A 15,318-nucleotide genomic window follows, 5' to 3' on the forward strand; every position below is an offset into this window, starting at 1 on the left:
AGGATGCCTGTCATCAGAGTGCTGAAAAGCACTCAGGGATCTTCCTGAGTGGCCAAGCTGAAGGATCATAAGCGCATCTCAGTTTAAAGAAAGGATGCATTAATCATTCATCGCACAGTGCTCACTGTGGGGAAAGCTGCACGCAACTGCCCCATCCGAGTTCAGCATAGGCCTGAACTGAGGCAGCCCTGCAGGGAGACTCCAAGAGGTCACTCGCCGGGTCTCAGGCCAGTCGCAGGCAGGTAGCTTGGGGCTTACGCATTCCTGTTCAAGGACTGAAGTGGGATCCTTTCCATCCCCTTCCAGGCAGCCGCTTTTTCCTTCTCCCAGCAAAAAGAAGCTTCCCAAGTTGATAGCTCCTTGTGCAATGACAGGGAGAAGCCCGGTGGCATTGTGGAGATGCGGGGGTGGCATGGTCTGGGATTGGCCCTGCCCTCGGTGCAAAGGGGCCATAAGGTAGCGCTGGGCTCCTGCGGTGGCCTGGCAGAATTCCCGTCTGTGTTCTGCCCGCCTCTGGAAATACGGAAGACAGCCTCTTCTCAAGATGTCCTGCAGCCAGAGCTGCTTTTGCTGACCCCTTTTTTGCCACAGAGCAGTGAAGCTGGCACAGAAGTCTGGTGCCCGACAGTGAGGCTGTTGTTAACCCTCTTCCCCAAGGTACTGGGTACCTCTAGACTGAAGAACAAGCGCTTCAGTTGCTTGCTGGAAATGTGGAACACACCTCCCTCTCCCTGGGGGGAGGAGGAGCCTAGACTGGAGGGAACGAAACAAGCCTTTTCCTGAAGGGGGAGGAAGGCCAAAGCGAGGCGCCAATCCACCTGCTGCAAACGTCAGAGAACGGGGCCAATTCAGCCAAGCTGGCTGGGCTGCCCTGTTCTGCGGCCTTTAAGTGCTGCCTGGTTTGGGCTGCTGAGGGGAGCACAAGGTCAGGCTGAAAGAAAGAGCCCCCAAACTCCCTGGTGCCTTTTTGGATCGCAAAACCAAGTTTTACACCTCTTCCAGATGAGCTGGACAAGGTTATGCTACAGAAAATCACTTTGGCTTCCACCAGGCCCATCTGCCGAATAGGATTTTCTGCTCCTCAAATTACTTTTCCTCCCATCTGTGTTGCTTGGACAGACCGTGCAATATCATGCAGAAGTTGGAACTGAAGCTCTGCTGCCTGGAGAAAGGGACTTCAAGCAAGCAGGGATCAAGAGTCAGCCAGGCTCCTTCCCTCTCCAGTCCTGCGATCAGGAAATGGCTTAACGTGGAAGAGTCAGTGAAATGGGCACTGTCATTTGACCTCAAGGTTGTGACTTTCCTTCTGCTGATTGAAATAACCTCTCCACCTCCTGCCTTCTCCTGAAGGTGCCTTTCTCACAGGCTGTTGGGCCCCCTGGAAATTGGGCTGAGTGCATGGGCATCTTGGTGGTGGCAGAGGAACTCTGCTCTGCTCCTGCTCAAAAGGAGCCCTTACAGAGATGTGTGTCCCTGGCTTGCTTTCGCCCAGCCATAATAATGGCAACCCAAGGGTTCCTCTCAAAGAGAGGAAGGTGAACAGTAAACAGGCCTCCAACCCTTTGTTACCCAAAATAGCAGATACGGGTCAAGAGTTTCACCCAGCCTGTGAATAAAATTAGCTCTAAAAGTAAGTATCATACCACCAAGAGAAGACTAAGGTGGCAGATCCAAGGGCCAGATGGCTGAATCTTTCCTGCCGTTGCACTTGGGTCCTGCCTTAGAGTCTCCAAGCAAGCGCTGCCGCAATACCTCCTCTGGGTGACCTCCCTGGACCTCCCCATCTTCAGTAAGATGTCAGAGATCACCCATACACATTTGAGAGGAGCAGGCAGTGTGATTGTGGCTTCAGGCCAACTGTGCCAAGGCAGATGGCAGCTTGCCTCAGGCTGCTGCGTGCCTCTGTGCCTTTTGATGCATTCCTCCTCAGGCCTCTCTGGATGGGGTGCTGAAGGTGCCCTGCTATTGGCCCTCCCTCTCTGGGCATACGGCCCGATATTCTGCCAGAATTTGAGTTTTGAAAAGCAGCTGACCTCTTGTCATCCTTCCATCTTTGGGGGCAGAAAAAATATTATACACATATATACACATACATTTCCATTTTAATGATTGCTGCAGACTGCGTTTCCAGCTCTGCAGTGTAATCACCAAAGGGGGGTGTAGGGCATTAAACTGGGGGGGGAAGGGGGAGAGCTTGACTTAGCTCTGCTGAGGCAAGGCAGTGCCCTCTGCAGGCCTTTGCCAGGCAGCATGTCAGAGACCAGGAGCCCTTGCAAGAAAGTGTGGAGATCCACAAGGAACCCTGCTGGGTGGAGGGTGTGCTGCTTCAGTTCAGTTCTCATACACTCCATCTGATTTGCCAGCAAGCCCCAGTCAGGTTAAGCAGCAGGAATATCTAGAAAGAGTGGAAACACCACCTGGTGTGCCTCCCCTTAGGGGGAGCGTGGTCTTTCCTTGAGACCGATGCCAGACCCAAGCGTTCACAGGTCTCTAAAAGTCTAGTGAGGAGGTAGGGATCCAAAAATCAACAGGAGGCTGTTCCAAATTGGTCTATGGTAGTTAGCCTAATTATTCTCTATTGGACAAAGGGGCCCTTGTCCCCGGGGCTTGGAGGCCTGAGCTCTGCCTCGACTTGAGAAATGCCAGAGTCCTCGTCCTGTTGGGGGCTCCAGAAGCTGAGACGCAGAGGCCCAGGCGGGGATGTCACAGATGCATGCTCTGGTCACCAAGGGCACATCTTTCCACTCCATTTCTGCCCCTTGGCTGAGAAGGCAGCCTGCCTTTTCTCCACCATCATACTCCTGGAAACTCAGGCTGAGCAACTTCCAGCCTCTAAGGCAGTGTTTCCTAACCTGGGGAACTTTAAGATGTGTGGACTTCAACTCCCAGAATTCCCAAACCAGCTGGGAATCGAAGTCCACACATCATGAAGTTGCCCAGGTTGGGAAACACTGCTCTCAGGAGTGAGGTTTCTAAATTGGGCAGAATGTTCCTACTAGCCATTTACCTAAATCCATGCCAATTCCCCATCACCATCTCTTTCCTTTGCCCAACGAACTCCCATCATAGCTTGGTGTCACCGGGGCTGCTGGACAGCTCACCTTTGCCCAGTCATCACTTGGCAGACAAGCTGGCATGGGGTTCTCTGACAAAGAGCTGCCTTTCCAGGTGGGGAAGGCGCCTCCCCACAAGGCTTCGAGTCCCAGGAGCTCTTTGGCTTTGTGAAAATGGCCATTTTTAGTCACCCTGACAGTCCGGTCATGGACGTACTTCCTCAGAGGGACGCACCAAGGCAGCTTTTTCTTCCAGAGAAATACAAACCAAAGCGCGGTCCAAGATTGCAATGCTTGGTCTCCTCTACAGGGAGCTTAGCCCTGACCATCCTTCCACCCAGGCAGGGAGGGAGGGAAGCAGTTTTTACTCTGATCCCAGGCTCTCATAACCACCGCCCTTCTGGAGAAACCAGCTCTCTCTCTGGCACAAAAAAGATGGGGTAGCTGTGATCCAGGAAAGCCTGCCAGTTCCTGTCCTTCCCACTGCAGGAAACATTGTGCAACCGAGGTAGGAAGAGGGCGAGTGGGAGTCCCGGAGTGGAAGAAGGGGCTGCGCCAAGTCAGGCTATTGGGGGTGGGGGTGCTTTTTGACTACTGCTGTTTGAAAATATATTCCACAAGTGGAGAATTGATCCAGCAGAGGCCTGTGCTGCTGGAACAGCCATTTCCTGACTTGTGCGCTGGAAGCTGCTTTCAAGTTTTCTGCTGCCATCCCTTTCACCAACCCTGAGGAAGATTCCCAACTGCCTGCATGGGGCAGAGCCTGGCTATTTTTTCCAAGAATGTCAGAAACCACAGCACCCCGTCAGGTTGCAATATTCAAAAGATTGGCAGGTGCAGCCAGGAACATAAAGTAGCTGTGGCTCTGGACCTCGGGGGGGTAGGGAGGATTTGGCACAGCACCCCGGGTTTGAGCCTCTGTACACCCTCATGCAGCCTCAGTGAGGATTAGTCTGCTTTCTGTGAAAATCCAGACGTCTGAGATGGTCCAGCTGTGTCCCAGCACTACATTTCCTCCTCCTCGAAAAAATCACTGGTCACTAAGGCAATTAATTCCATGCAGAAGAGTTCCCTATCCAGCCAGCAGTTTATGTGCTGCGCCAATAACCTCATTGGCCTGAAATAGCTGAGAAATCTTGAACTGAATCATCATCTCCACCATTTTATTTCTAATCTCTATACTGGGTTTACAGATGCTCTTCTTGAAACAGAGGCTCATAAAATATAAGCAACATGCCCTTTGTCCCCCCAGAATAGTCATGGGCTTAAACAGGCCATAACCCAGAGAGCACAACGCTTCAAGAATCTTCCATGGACACTGTGTCCTGCATCACCGGGATCATCTTTTCCTCCAGTAACTTGGCTTTGCCTTAAAGAAAGAAGTCACAGGTAAGCAGATGGTTCAGGAGTCTCCGAAAACATTACAACAGATTACCTGTAGAAGGCTGAGTTCAGATGCAGCTTCTGAGCTGGTTAGGTAGGAGACCACAGCCAAATCTCCAAAAATGTAAGGCAACTAGGCCAAGGCATGGTTTGGGGAGACCAGTTGAACCCTGGAAACAAACCCCTGCAAGAATCTCCAGCTATGCTGGTTCCACTGCTCACCTGCATGGGGGGCCTGGATGAGGTGGATGTTTTGTTTGACTTCCTTGATATCTTGTGCTTTCTGTAACTCTTTCCCCTTCTTTAATCTTGGAGGAGAGAGAAAAAGAAAAATATTTATCCCCATGCCCAAAATGAAATGCAAACCAGGATCACAACAGAAGCATTTTCCTTCATTAGGTATCAGAGTAGCCAACAGCTAGACTGATGGAAAATTCAAATAAACTCCCAGCAAAGTGCGTTCGGTATTTGCCACTTCACAGGACAGAATCTTTTAAGGTCAGCACCATAACTTTCATGCATTTTTTTTATTACATTCCTGCCAGTAAAGACTAGAGAAGCACCCCAAAATAACGAATTCTGGAATGAGATTTTTGTGTAGAAAACTCAGAAATGCTCCGAACTGCCCAGCTTATTCCAAAGGCAAAGGGCTGGCCTAGCACACCCAGCGCCGGGGCCAAAGGCTCACCCGTCCCCTGCCGTACCTGTTCCAGACGAACTTGGCCTGCCGCCTTCGCTTGATCTCTTCCACTCTCTTCATGGCTTCCACTGCAGAGCAAAAGCACCCGCGCGTCAAGAGCGGCGGTCTCGCCGGGCCGCGCCGCGCCGGGCCGGGCCGGGCCGGGCCGCCCCGATTGCGGGCGGGGCGGCCCCCCCCTCGCCGCCCGGCAGCCTCTCGGGAAAGGGGACCCCTCCGCCCGGGGAAAAAGGGCCGCCAACGCCCCCCGCCCGCGTACCGGTCTGGTTCCACAGCTCCCGCTGATACTTCAGGGGCTCGTTCCGCCGCTTCTCGAACTCAAAGGACCGGTCCTGCGCGAGGAGACGAGAGGAGAGGAGAGCGGGGCGGCAGGCGAGGGGCAGCAGCTCGCCGCGCCCCCGCGCCCCCCGGCCCGCCCGCGCGCCCCGCCCCCCCCCCCACTTACCACCGCCAGCTCCTTGCCCGCCGACCGGCGGAAGGCCTTGGTCCAGCGCACCTTCCGCGGGTTGCGCTTTTTCTGGAAGCTCCGGTGGCACTTGGACCGGCAGAACCGGAACGCCTGCGGGAAGAGCAGCCGGGCTCAGGGAGGGAGGCAGGGGCGGAGCGGGGCCGCGGGGGACGGCGGCTCACCTTGCAGTCATTGCGGACGAAAAGCAGCCCGTGACCCGGGTACACCGGCCCGGAGCAGAAGTAGCACTTCTCCACGCGCATGGCGGCGGCGGCGAGAGCGGAAGGACGCGCCGCTGGCCGCGGGCCACAGCGCTGCCGCGCCTCGCCGCGCCCCCTGCCGGCTGGAGGCTGCGGCGACCACAGCGCGCGTGCGCCTTGCGTCGGACCCACCCGCCGCTTCTTGCCGAGGCACCGCCCACCCGGGTTCCGTTCCGTTGCGTTCCGTCCGCCGCTCCGCCGAGCGTGCCGCCTGGTGGGAGGAGCCAAGCCCGGAAAGCCGTTGCCACGCCCTCCCACCCCATCGCCGCGTGAGGGTGCGCCTGTCTTCGTGCGCGGGTTTCACCGCCCCGCGCTGCATTCTGAGGGGGTCTTTCGGGGTCGTCGTCCCAAGGCGCTAGTTCTCAAGGAGAAGCCGGTCCTGCCCCGAGACTCTGGGCGGCTGGGAGCGCCGCGTCCCCCCGCCCACGGCCGCGGAGAAACGGGTCCAGAGAGCATTCGGAGTCCCGCCACGGGCTAATTTATTGCGCATCTGCCGGACGCGAATCGGCGCGGAGGGGCCCCCTCAGCAGCCGCACTTGCTCGCCTGCCGCGGCCCTGGGGCCGTCTCGGCGCGGCCGAGGCCATTGGGCCGCCCCGCCCCTTCGGCGATCCAGGCCCGGTCGACGCACCGCTCCATGCGCTCCATGAGCAGTCGCAGCAGCGTCTCGACGGCCGGGCCCACGTTGGCGCCGCTGGCGGCGCTGGTCTCGAAGTAGGGGGCCCTGGAAGGGAGCAGCAGGTCAGGGAGGAGGAGGAGGAGGAGGAGAGCAGCGGGGTCGCGTCCATGGCCTCCCCCCCTCAGGTACAGAACGGCTCGCTGCCTCCAGCTGCGGGGCCCAGAGGAGGATTGGAAAGCAATCCTCCGGCCAGGCCAGGCCAGGCTAGGCCGCTGGAGAACCGCCACAGCTGCAGAGGGAGACTGGCAGAGCACCTGCAGGGGATGTCCAACAGGGAGAAGGGCGCTTGGCGGCCACACCTTGAAGGGCTTCCTGCAGGCCAAGCACTGGCATGTCTGGAAGCAGAAGGAAGCTACTTGCCCATATTTTTCTGCAAGCTCCTTGGCATCGTCTTCCTTCACCACCCGCTGCTCCTCCAGGTCGCTTTTGTTTCCACACAGAACCACATCGGGGCTTTTGCAATACGCGTGAGTTTGCAACTGGCCTGCCAGAAATGGGAAGGAAGGGGGGACTCCTTGCAACACTCAGATGGCCAAAACAAAAGACAACAGGGCCCTGAAACTCTTCCTACGACTTGGCCCTCTCGCCTAGCCGGACTTCTTTCAGCCCAGCGCTTGGCCTAGAAGCCCCTCTGCAAAACCCCCTCCGGCACATTTGCTCCAGAACCAGAGCTTGCCCTGGTCACGTTATAAACTGTAAGCTCCTTGCGGCAGAGGCCACTCCGCTTGCACTCTGTAAAGTGCCTGCCATGCAGATGAGGTGTTCCGCTGTTAAGTTTTTGAAAGCAATCTCCAACTGGCATTCTAGCAGCGGGTAACTCTGGGCCATTCTCTTTGGACTCCCTTGAGGCTTGGCTGGCTCCTGCTGACAGGAGTTCCCTCTCAGCCCAGGCCTGCCCCAGTTGCTGGAAGTGGGGTGAGACTTACTCATCCAGTTTCGGACACTGAGGAAGCTTTGCTCACTAGTCAGATCGAAGAGGAGAAGAAAGCCCATGGCATCTCTGAAGAAGGCTGTTGTCAAGCTACGGAACCTGCAAAGATGAAGGGCTGAGTGTTACCCTGCTCCCCCTCCTCTCAGATCATCAGTGTTTTCCATCAAAAAGATGCATAAGTGCCCCTGAGCCCAGGGTCTTCCTTAGGCTTGCTAGTTAAGAGAAAAGATAGGTCTGAAATATTTTGCTGTCAGCTTTAAAGATGCAAGAATTAAGTTCTTAATTGCTAAGGGCCATTTCTAAAGTCATTACAAAGAATTGCAGGGATACTTGGACTCTGCGGATGTTCTTCAGCCAGAGAAAACACACAATGCAGAGATCAGGTGCTACTGAGGGATAGCCAGGTTCCAGTTGCACTGATGCGTCAAGGGAGCTGGTTTGGTCTGAAGCCAAACTGGTAGTGCACTGGAGGAGGAGCGCGGCTCAATCCGTTTTCCAAACATGCTCACCTTTCTTGCCCAGCTGTGTCCCACAGCTGAAGATGGATTCTCTGCCCTCGGCCGCTGACCCCATCTGGTCTGTTGGATCGGTATACCTGATTCCAAAAGGGTTTGTGAGAACAAGTGTCTCCAGCCATCATCCGACAAAATCAGGGTGGCTTTAGGGAACTTTGTTCCCACCCTCCCCCAGTTCTTTGAGGAAGCCAGTAAATCCTGTACTTCCTTCATTCGTGGGGCTTCTGGAACAGTAAGACGGTTGGTGTTTTACTACTATGTGGTGTGTATAGGTAAATCCATGGTGCTAAATCCACAGGATCCTTCCCACATGAGCCTGTTCTGATTTTCTCCTGCAGTCCAGTGCCATGTATGCCCTGCCCACATAATGAGTTTTCCAGAATCTCAGCCTTTCTACCTTCCAACCTTTCCCATTTCCTGTTGCAACTTTACAGGAAATGGGAATGCTTTCAGGTTGGTTTCCCCTTTTCTTGTTATGCTGGTATTCGTAGCACATGTCTGTCTTTGCACATCTACAGAGCTTTAGCTGGTATTTGCCATTTGCCCTCCTCCTGGCAGTAGCACCCACATTCCTTGCACCCAAGCATGGGCCCTGCCTCTGGTACGTCTGAGCTTGGGCAGCTGTGAATCTGCAAAAACCCTTTCAGAGCAAGCAGTGAGGAAAGTTTTCTTTAATGTAAAGGAACCTCCCTGGATGCAGCAGCCCCGTGTCCACAGGGAGAAAGCAGCAAACTTCAAACTCGCCTGCAGAAGCCATTCCGAGGGCTGCTGCAAACTTGCACAAGAGCAGCTTTTGTTGGACACTGAAGAATTGGAGGTACCAGGAACAAGGCCCTAAACCTCTGTGGATGGAGCAGGATGGATCGCAGATGGCTCTACACGGGGAAGGCATGGTATTAACTCCCTCCAAAAGATAGCCAAGGTTTTGAACAGGAAGACAGGTTTTTCTCTGTTTGGAAAAATGCCAAGGAAGGGCAGAATGTTCACCGGTTAGAGGTAGGGTGTCTTCTGCACTGTGAAAGCTGGCAGTAAGTGCAGCCTTCTACGAGCGGACTGAAACAGCTGTCTGGAAATCTGATCTGGAGCTGATTTAAAAGAGGCTGCTTTGGAGAAATCTTACAGGAGGAAAGAAAGTTTCAGTTGCACAGCTGACAAAAGTCTCCAATGTATCTGCCTGAAGAAGGCTGAGTGTGGGAATTGGAAGCAGATTTTCACTGGGGAAAGTTATCACTGGGGCCTCTAAAAATGCATGGTCAGCCTGCCAGACCAGCTCCAGGGCAGCCCCCATCTTTGAGCAAGAGACCAAAAAATGGCACAGGGTTTTAGCAGACAAAACCCTGCTTGGAAAGCCAGCGGGACAGGGAAAGCAAGAGGGAGGCAGACTTGGATCACCAGCTTCCTTCTGCCAGATCACACAAGGTTGGAGGGGTTGCCCCCCACAGCTCCTGCTCTTCATGCAGTGGGTGGATCCTGGCTTTCATTGCTCAGAGGCTTGTGTAATTGCAGCTGGTACATTATAACAAGGTCACAAACCAGGTTTTCTGCATCATTCTCTTGCAGCTGGCTCTGGCTTTAAGTGGTGATCTTTTAAACCCAAACTGTTGGGTGTCGGTGTGATGCCTGTATAGTTACAGTCATGGGCTGGAACAGGTGGTGGATTTGAAAGCCAAGTGGGGTGACTGGGCAAGTAGTAGTAGCAGCCTTCAAGACAAAGGCATTGCTGAAGACAGGACAGGGAGATAGAAGCAGCCGGGTGACAAAATAATGGCTTGAAGGAAGAGGCATTTCTACCCATGGTAGCAACTCCAGGAAGAAAGGTAGGATAGCCACTGAATCTGTCACCTTCCTCCTTCCCCACCAACAGCAGGTGTCTTTTCTTGAATGGGTCTTGCTGCACCAACCCATCTAAGTTTAATTTCTCCCAAACAGGAATGCCGTTGGAAGGGGGAAAGCAGACCATGCTGGGACTTACCATCCTCTTTTCCCGGAAATCAATGCCAACGGTTGTGATGAATTTGGAATTGAATTTCCCGTCTGTGTACTGGTAAAGGAAACTGGTCTTTCCAACCCCAGAGTCACCCAGGGCTAGGAACTTGATGAGGTAGTCGTAGTCCCCGTCAGACATAGTGAGTGACCTTCAGTAACAGCCTGAAGAGGAGGGTGGGAAGAAAGGGAAGAAGTTTGAGTTCATGGTCAAGTGGAGTGGTTTCAAGGAACCCACCCAGTGCCTGGTGCCCAATAGCAGTTCACCCATGACATCTTCTTCACCTGCAGGATCAAAAGGACATTGTGTGCAAATAGGGTACTGTCCCACATCTTGTCCACAGGTAGCGTAGCTGTGTTGGCAGCTGACTTTGGTGCATCATAGGCATAAAAAGGCCAAAAGCCTCTTTGGACCTCTGACATTTGGACTATGGATGTTGTGGTATGGTAGTACATTGAGTTGAAGGCAAGGGGGTGTGGTTCAGCTATGAAGCCTTCTAAACAGAACTAGGAAGCCAACACTTCTCAGGGCCTGGCACATGCTCCAGGCGACACTGCTACAGAGAGCGTATCATGCCCTCCCTGGTAGTCTTTGATTAAAAGATAGGCTTTCCACATGTGTTTATGTGGGCATGGATAATACAAGGAAGAGGTTCACCTTTGGAGGTCATCTGAATCTCACTGCTGCTTTCTTGGAGGCTATTCCCGGATGCACTTCCCTTACCTTCGGGCTGATGCAGGAGCAGGGATGTCTGTAAGCACTTCTTCCCTGGCCCCTAACCCCAGCATGCACCACTCTGGCAGTCGCTTTCTCTTGTCTCAGTTTTAAGGGCAGGTGTGAACTGATGGATCTCCCTGACAAGAGACCAGGAGGAGAGCTTTGCCTTGGCCAGCTGCCTCTCCTGGAGCCCCAAGGCTGCCTGCAGCTGAACTTCACCTGTCCCTCCACTTGTGTGTTTTTGTTACAGAGAAAAAAAAATCCTATTCCTTCCACACAAGTCTGCAAATAATTCAGAGTGCAAGCTCAGGTGTTTGAGAAGTGGGTAGTGGAAGTGAGGTGGTGAAACCAGAGTAGGGGATGCCTCCCAGGAAAGATAGCTGTGCTTCCCCTCATCCTTCCCTTCTGAACTTCCCAAGAAAAGGAAATCGGCCAAGGAAGGACAGGTGCTGGGAAGGCTTCTCCCTCCTGCTGCCTCCTCCCTCCACAAATATTGAACCAACAGCCTCCTCCCTTTGTCTATTTGGATTTTGGATCACAGCCGAAACGCCAGGAGGAGGCCTGGACCTTTTCCTTTTTGCAAAGCCCTGGCCGGGGTTCCAAAGGAAGGCTGAGGTGGCCGATGCAGAGGGGATCCTTACCAGAATGCCTGGCAAAAAAGCTGCCTGTGCATCCAATATGCTCATGAAGGAAAAGGACCTTCCCCTTCCAGGAGTCTAGATTGCAGGAAACCCCCCTCCCCACAAGAGAGTGATTGGCACCACAGGGGATTCCTGGGCATGTAGTGAGAGGTGTGCTCTCCCTCAGTGCTCTACTATACTGATCAGAGGGCAGTGCCAGAAGGCCAATCTTTGGATCTGGACCCTGTGTGGCTGCCACAGGAGCCATCATGGACAACCTCCCCTGGGTCTCCATTAGACCCACAGTTGTGGGTTTTCTTAGCAACATCAAGCTTTTTCCTTTGGTCCAGGGCACCCTGGCACAGCTTCTTTGCTGCACAGTGTGCCCGTGTGCCACATTTGCCTCTGTCCTGTGACAGTATTTGCCCAGGCTGACCTCTGCACCCTTTGTGGGCAGCCTCCTGCATTCCCTGCCTTGCCCACTGGTTTCAGCTCTGTCCTCTTGTCTGTGGCCTGGCCGCTTCCAAGGAGGGAGCTGGGCCTTCCCTCATGCAGAATGCTGGAAGGGAGTTAAAAGGGGGAAAAGTGGCTGTGCAAAAGCCGCAAGGGCATCACCCGGCTGCCGAGCTTGACTGCTGCGTCCCTAGTCCACTGGGCTCCCTTTGGGCAGCTGGGATAAAGCCTTCCCCTGAGGGCACCTGCATCAGTGTTCTCTGGTCCTCCCACCAACCTGGCTCCGTGCCCAAGAGCATCCCAGGGCAGGATCAGGGCCTAGGAGGTGAGCAGCCAGGCTCCAACTCTCCTGCTGAAGGGAAGCAGTTTTTTCTGCCTAAGCAGGACTCCCCCACCCACCCCTGCCCTCTGCAACAAGCTCTTGCCTTGCCTTCTGCTCCTTTGCGCCCTGCAACAAAGCACCCAAGAGAGGCCAGGCACTCACCGTCTTGCTGCTGCATCAGGGTGGCTGCCAGAGCCAGGCGTGCCTTTTCCTGGCCTCCGGAGCTCCACCTGCCTCACACCCAGTGGGGAGCAGCAACCACAGATTACGTGTCACCTGCAGGCTGTCAAAGGCGGGCGGGCGGGCAGAAGGTGTGCTTCCTGGGGCTGGCAAAGGGCACGAGGGCTGGGAAGGGGCAGCATCACCATCCCTCCCCGTTTGCAGGAGGTTGGGCTGCCTTCAACCCCCTGGGGGCTTCCTGCTGCTGAGGAGCCACAGAGACCACCCACCCCCTCCTCTCGACAGCCACAAAGTCAGGAGTCAAGGCTGCTTTCTGCCAGCCAGGCAAAGCCAGGGGCAGCCTTGTGCCTAGGCATCCTAGTCCCCGCAAAGGAAGCTGTGGAGGCCAAGCAAAAAGAGGTGCTTGGCAAACGAGGGAACTAGCCCAGGAAGGATTTGGGGGTTGGGACTCTGACCAAAGGATCTAGACCTGGGTGTGGTATGTAAAGGGATGTCCAGGGATGTGGAGGGGGGCAGATGCGAGAGAGAGCCTGGAGGGGTGTCTTCTGCAGCACAAACTCAGAGGTGCCAAGGAGTGTGGCCCCTGCAGCCCCAGACATCCACACCCACTGGATCCCTGCCCTGCCTGCTCCGCAGGAGACGTCTTTGCTGTTCAGCAGGCTGCTCCCCACTTACCTTTTAGCAAAATCTCTCCAATATATTGCGAGGAGTGGGGTGGGGAGTACAAATGTGGACATTCACACTTAAGGCTTCAGCAGCTCAAATTTCATCCAGAAAGGATATTAAAATTCCAGATCCGTTCTGCATCTCATCCTTCGCCACATGCAGCCTGCATGCAATGGCTGATCCTCACTCAATCGCCGACCCTTCAGCTGAGCCAGGCTATCCTCCCAGGCCATTCAGGCCTGGCTGCGCTGCTCTGACAATGCTTTTTCTGTGACGCTGAGAGGGCAACCATTGTGCAGGGACCCAGTGCGGAAAACAGGGAAAATTCCTGCAGGCCACGAAACCTATGGCATGATCACGGCCCGCCCAGGATGCCTCTCTCACTTCCCCACAGTTGGAGAAGGAGGCCCCCAGAAGCAGGCCCTGTGGGGTTTCCTGTGTTATGGCGGGGGAGGGGAACTGGACCAAGCAATGGGAGGCTGTTCGGCTGAACACCGCAAGGGGGTGGCATGGAAGAAGGAGGGGAACTCTCTAGCAGACCATGGAAGTGCTCTCCTAGCCGGAGGGCTTCTGTAGCCTGGAAACACAGAAACAAAATGCGCCAGTTCAGAAGCTTACATGCCGCCACGCAACAGTGCAGGATGAATCAGGAGCAGCTGCTTCATTTATTGCTGCAAACAGAGAGGAAAAACATGGTAAGGCTGGCTTCTGTAGGAAGTGGTGTTGTCAAGGGGTTATCAGTCCGTGCAGCTAAAACAAACAGCCATTTTTCTTGCTAAATCTGTTTGATTGCACACCTTGGGTGTTTACTTTCATACTTCATCAGAGTAGAACACATGCAAAGCCCTGAAAAGTGCAAAGAATTCTCATCCTTTTCAAAAGGGACTTGAGCCACAAAGGCTCATGTTTGGATCCAAACTGAGGGTGCCAACCCCTCCTCTGCTTCAGTTTACAAAACAGTAGGGCCTGCTCCACTTGGAAACCAGGCTGTCCTGGTCCATCACTGATCTTCCCTGCAACACGGACACCGACTCTGGAGCTGCAGCTGTGCAAGGAGAGGATGCAAGCTGCCTTCGCTGGATCTGCTACCTGCCTGGCTGGCCTGTGCAAGTCAGTGCCTCTGCAGACACCAAATTGTGGGCATAGGGCGAGGCAGACAGGCAGATGCCTGCAGCCCCCTGCCCTTTCAAAGGGCATTCAGTTAGATTCCTGTGGTGCCATGTAAGATTGATAATAATTTTCTCGTGTGCATGGCAAGTTTAATAAAGTAGTTTTTTTCACCTATACTGCATTTAATTAAACTTCTTCCATATACTTGATGTTTTTCCATTAGCCTTGGACTGCTTCTTTTCCTGCCAAATTCTCCAAATCTCCTTGGCATTTGTAGTGTTGAAAGAGGAACTGAATTCAGGAAGAACTCCAATAGGCACCACAGTTTGTGGTTTTCCTGCCAGTGGTTGCAAGTTGGAAGATCTGTGGTTTAGCTGTACAACTGACAAATCAAGATATAATCAGTATCATATGACCCTTAATAAAGACTTGTTTCAGCTACTGTGGCGGAACAGACTGCATGGGAAAAAAATCCTTTTAGCGTTTTATTTAAGAGCATGTTGAACCTCCAAGGCTGAGCCAACACAGAGCACCAGAGGGAAGGCTGGTCCACAGAGCAGTGCAACTGGGCTTGGTCCCATGGAAATGGGAGGCCCTTCGCAGATGTGGGGAGGGTGCCTAAATGAGGGGATCTGCTCCTTTGATTGAGGACATAAGCAGAAGCAAAAAGGCAGGTTCACAGGACCTATTAATGGCCAGGCTTAAGTTCAGCAAAAGATGCTTTACAATGTGATGACATTCCTATGCGCATGGATAACATTCTAAGGAAAGGTTCTACAGAGGGGACCTGCCAATCTCCCCAGATGATTTATTTCAGTGGGGCTTAACTCCTTTGCCATCCTGTTTGTGCACTGTCTGCAGGATGAACTTTGGAATTTGCTACCACAAGATGTGGTGCTGGCTTTGCTGGTCTCAAAAACGAGTTGGAGCGATTCACAGAAGTCCTGAGGCTTGAGGGCTCTTAGCCTTGATGGCAGCGGGGCTGCCTCTGAAAGGCATCTGCTGGGAGATTCATGGGCTTCCTTGGGCAGTTGATGGACCACTGCAGAAAAGACTCTGGACTAGATGGGCCAGGGGTCCCATCCAGCAAGCCAAGGCTTATGTTCTTAGGAATCAGGATTGATGGGCATTAGAAATTCAGCAGCAGTCTCAGGACAGCGTAGCAGCAACAAAGCCTCCACCCTGGACACACAATTTTCTCCTGGAGGTACATATTTCTGAGTCAAGACACCAAAGACCCGGCTATCAGCTGCATCTTTCCCCAAACTGCTGCCTCTGGATTAAGCCACACTTTTTAAAGCG

General features: G+C 53.9%; 2 protein-coding genes across 2 annotated transcripts; both read right to left on the reverse strand.

Moving 5' to 3' along the window:
• Positions 1-4,207: 4,207 nt before the first annotated feature.
• On the reverse strand, positions 4,208-5,906 carry RSL24D1 (ribosomal L24 domain containing 1). The gene is made up of 6 exons (XM_063313870.1): positions 5,764-5,906; positions 5,579-5,692; positions 5,393-5,465; positions 5,141-5,204; positions 4,659-4,744; positions 4,208-4,422 (listed from the first exon to the last, which is right to left on the reverse strand). The coding sequence occupies exons 1-6, from the start codon at positions 5,842-5,844 to the stop codon at positions 4,352-4,354; spliced, it is 489 nt and encodes a 162-aa protein (XP_063169940.1). The 5' UTR covers positions 5,845-5,906; the 3' UTR covers positions 4,208-4,351.
• Positions 5,907-6,302: 396 nt separating this feature from the next.
• On the reverse strand, positions 6,303-10,504 carry RAB27A (RAB27A, member RAS oncogene family). The gene is made up of 5 exons (XM_063314066.1): positions 9,937-10,504; positions 7,959-8,044; positions 7,445-7,548; positions 6,879-7,002; positions 6,303-6,563 (listed from the first exon to the last, which is right to left on the reverse strand). Exons 1-5 carry the CDS (start codon positions 10,087-10,089, stop codon positions 6,365-6,367), a joined length of 666 nt encoding a protein of 221 aa, XP_063170136.1. The 5' UTR covers positions 10,090-10,504; the 3' UTR covers positions 6,303-6,364.
• Between the last annotated feature and the right edge of the window lie 4,814 nt (positions 10,505-15,318).

This window comes from Candoia aspera, chromosome 13 (genome assembly GCF_035149785.1).
Source record: "Candoia aspera isolate rCanAsp1 chromosome 13, rCanAsp1.hap2, whole genome shotgun sequence".
Classification (NCBI taxonomy): domain Eukaryota; kingdom Metazoa; phylum Chordata; class Lepidosauria; order Squamata; family Boidae; genus Candoia; species Candoia aspera.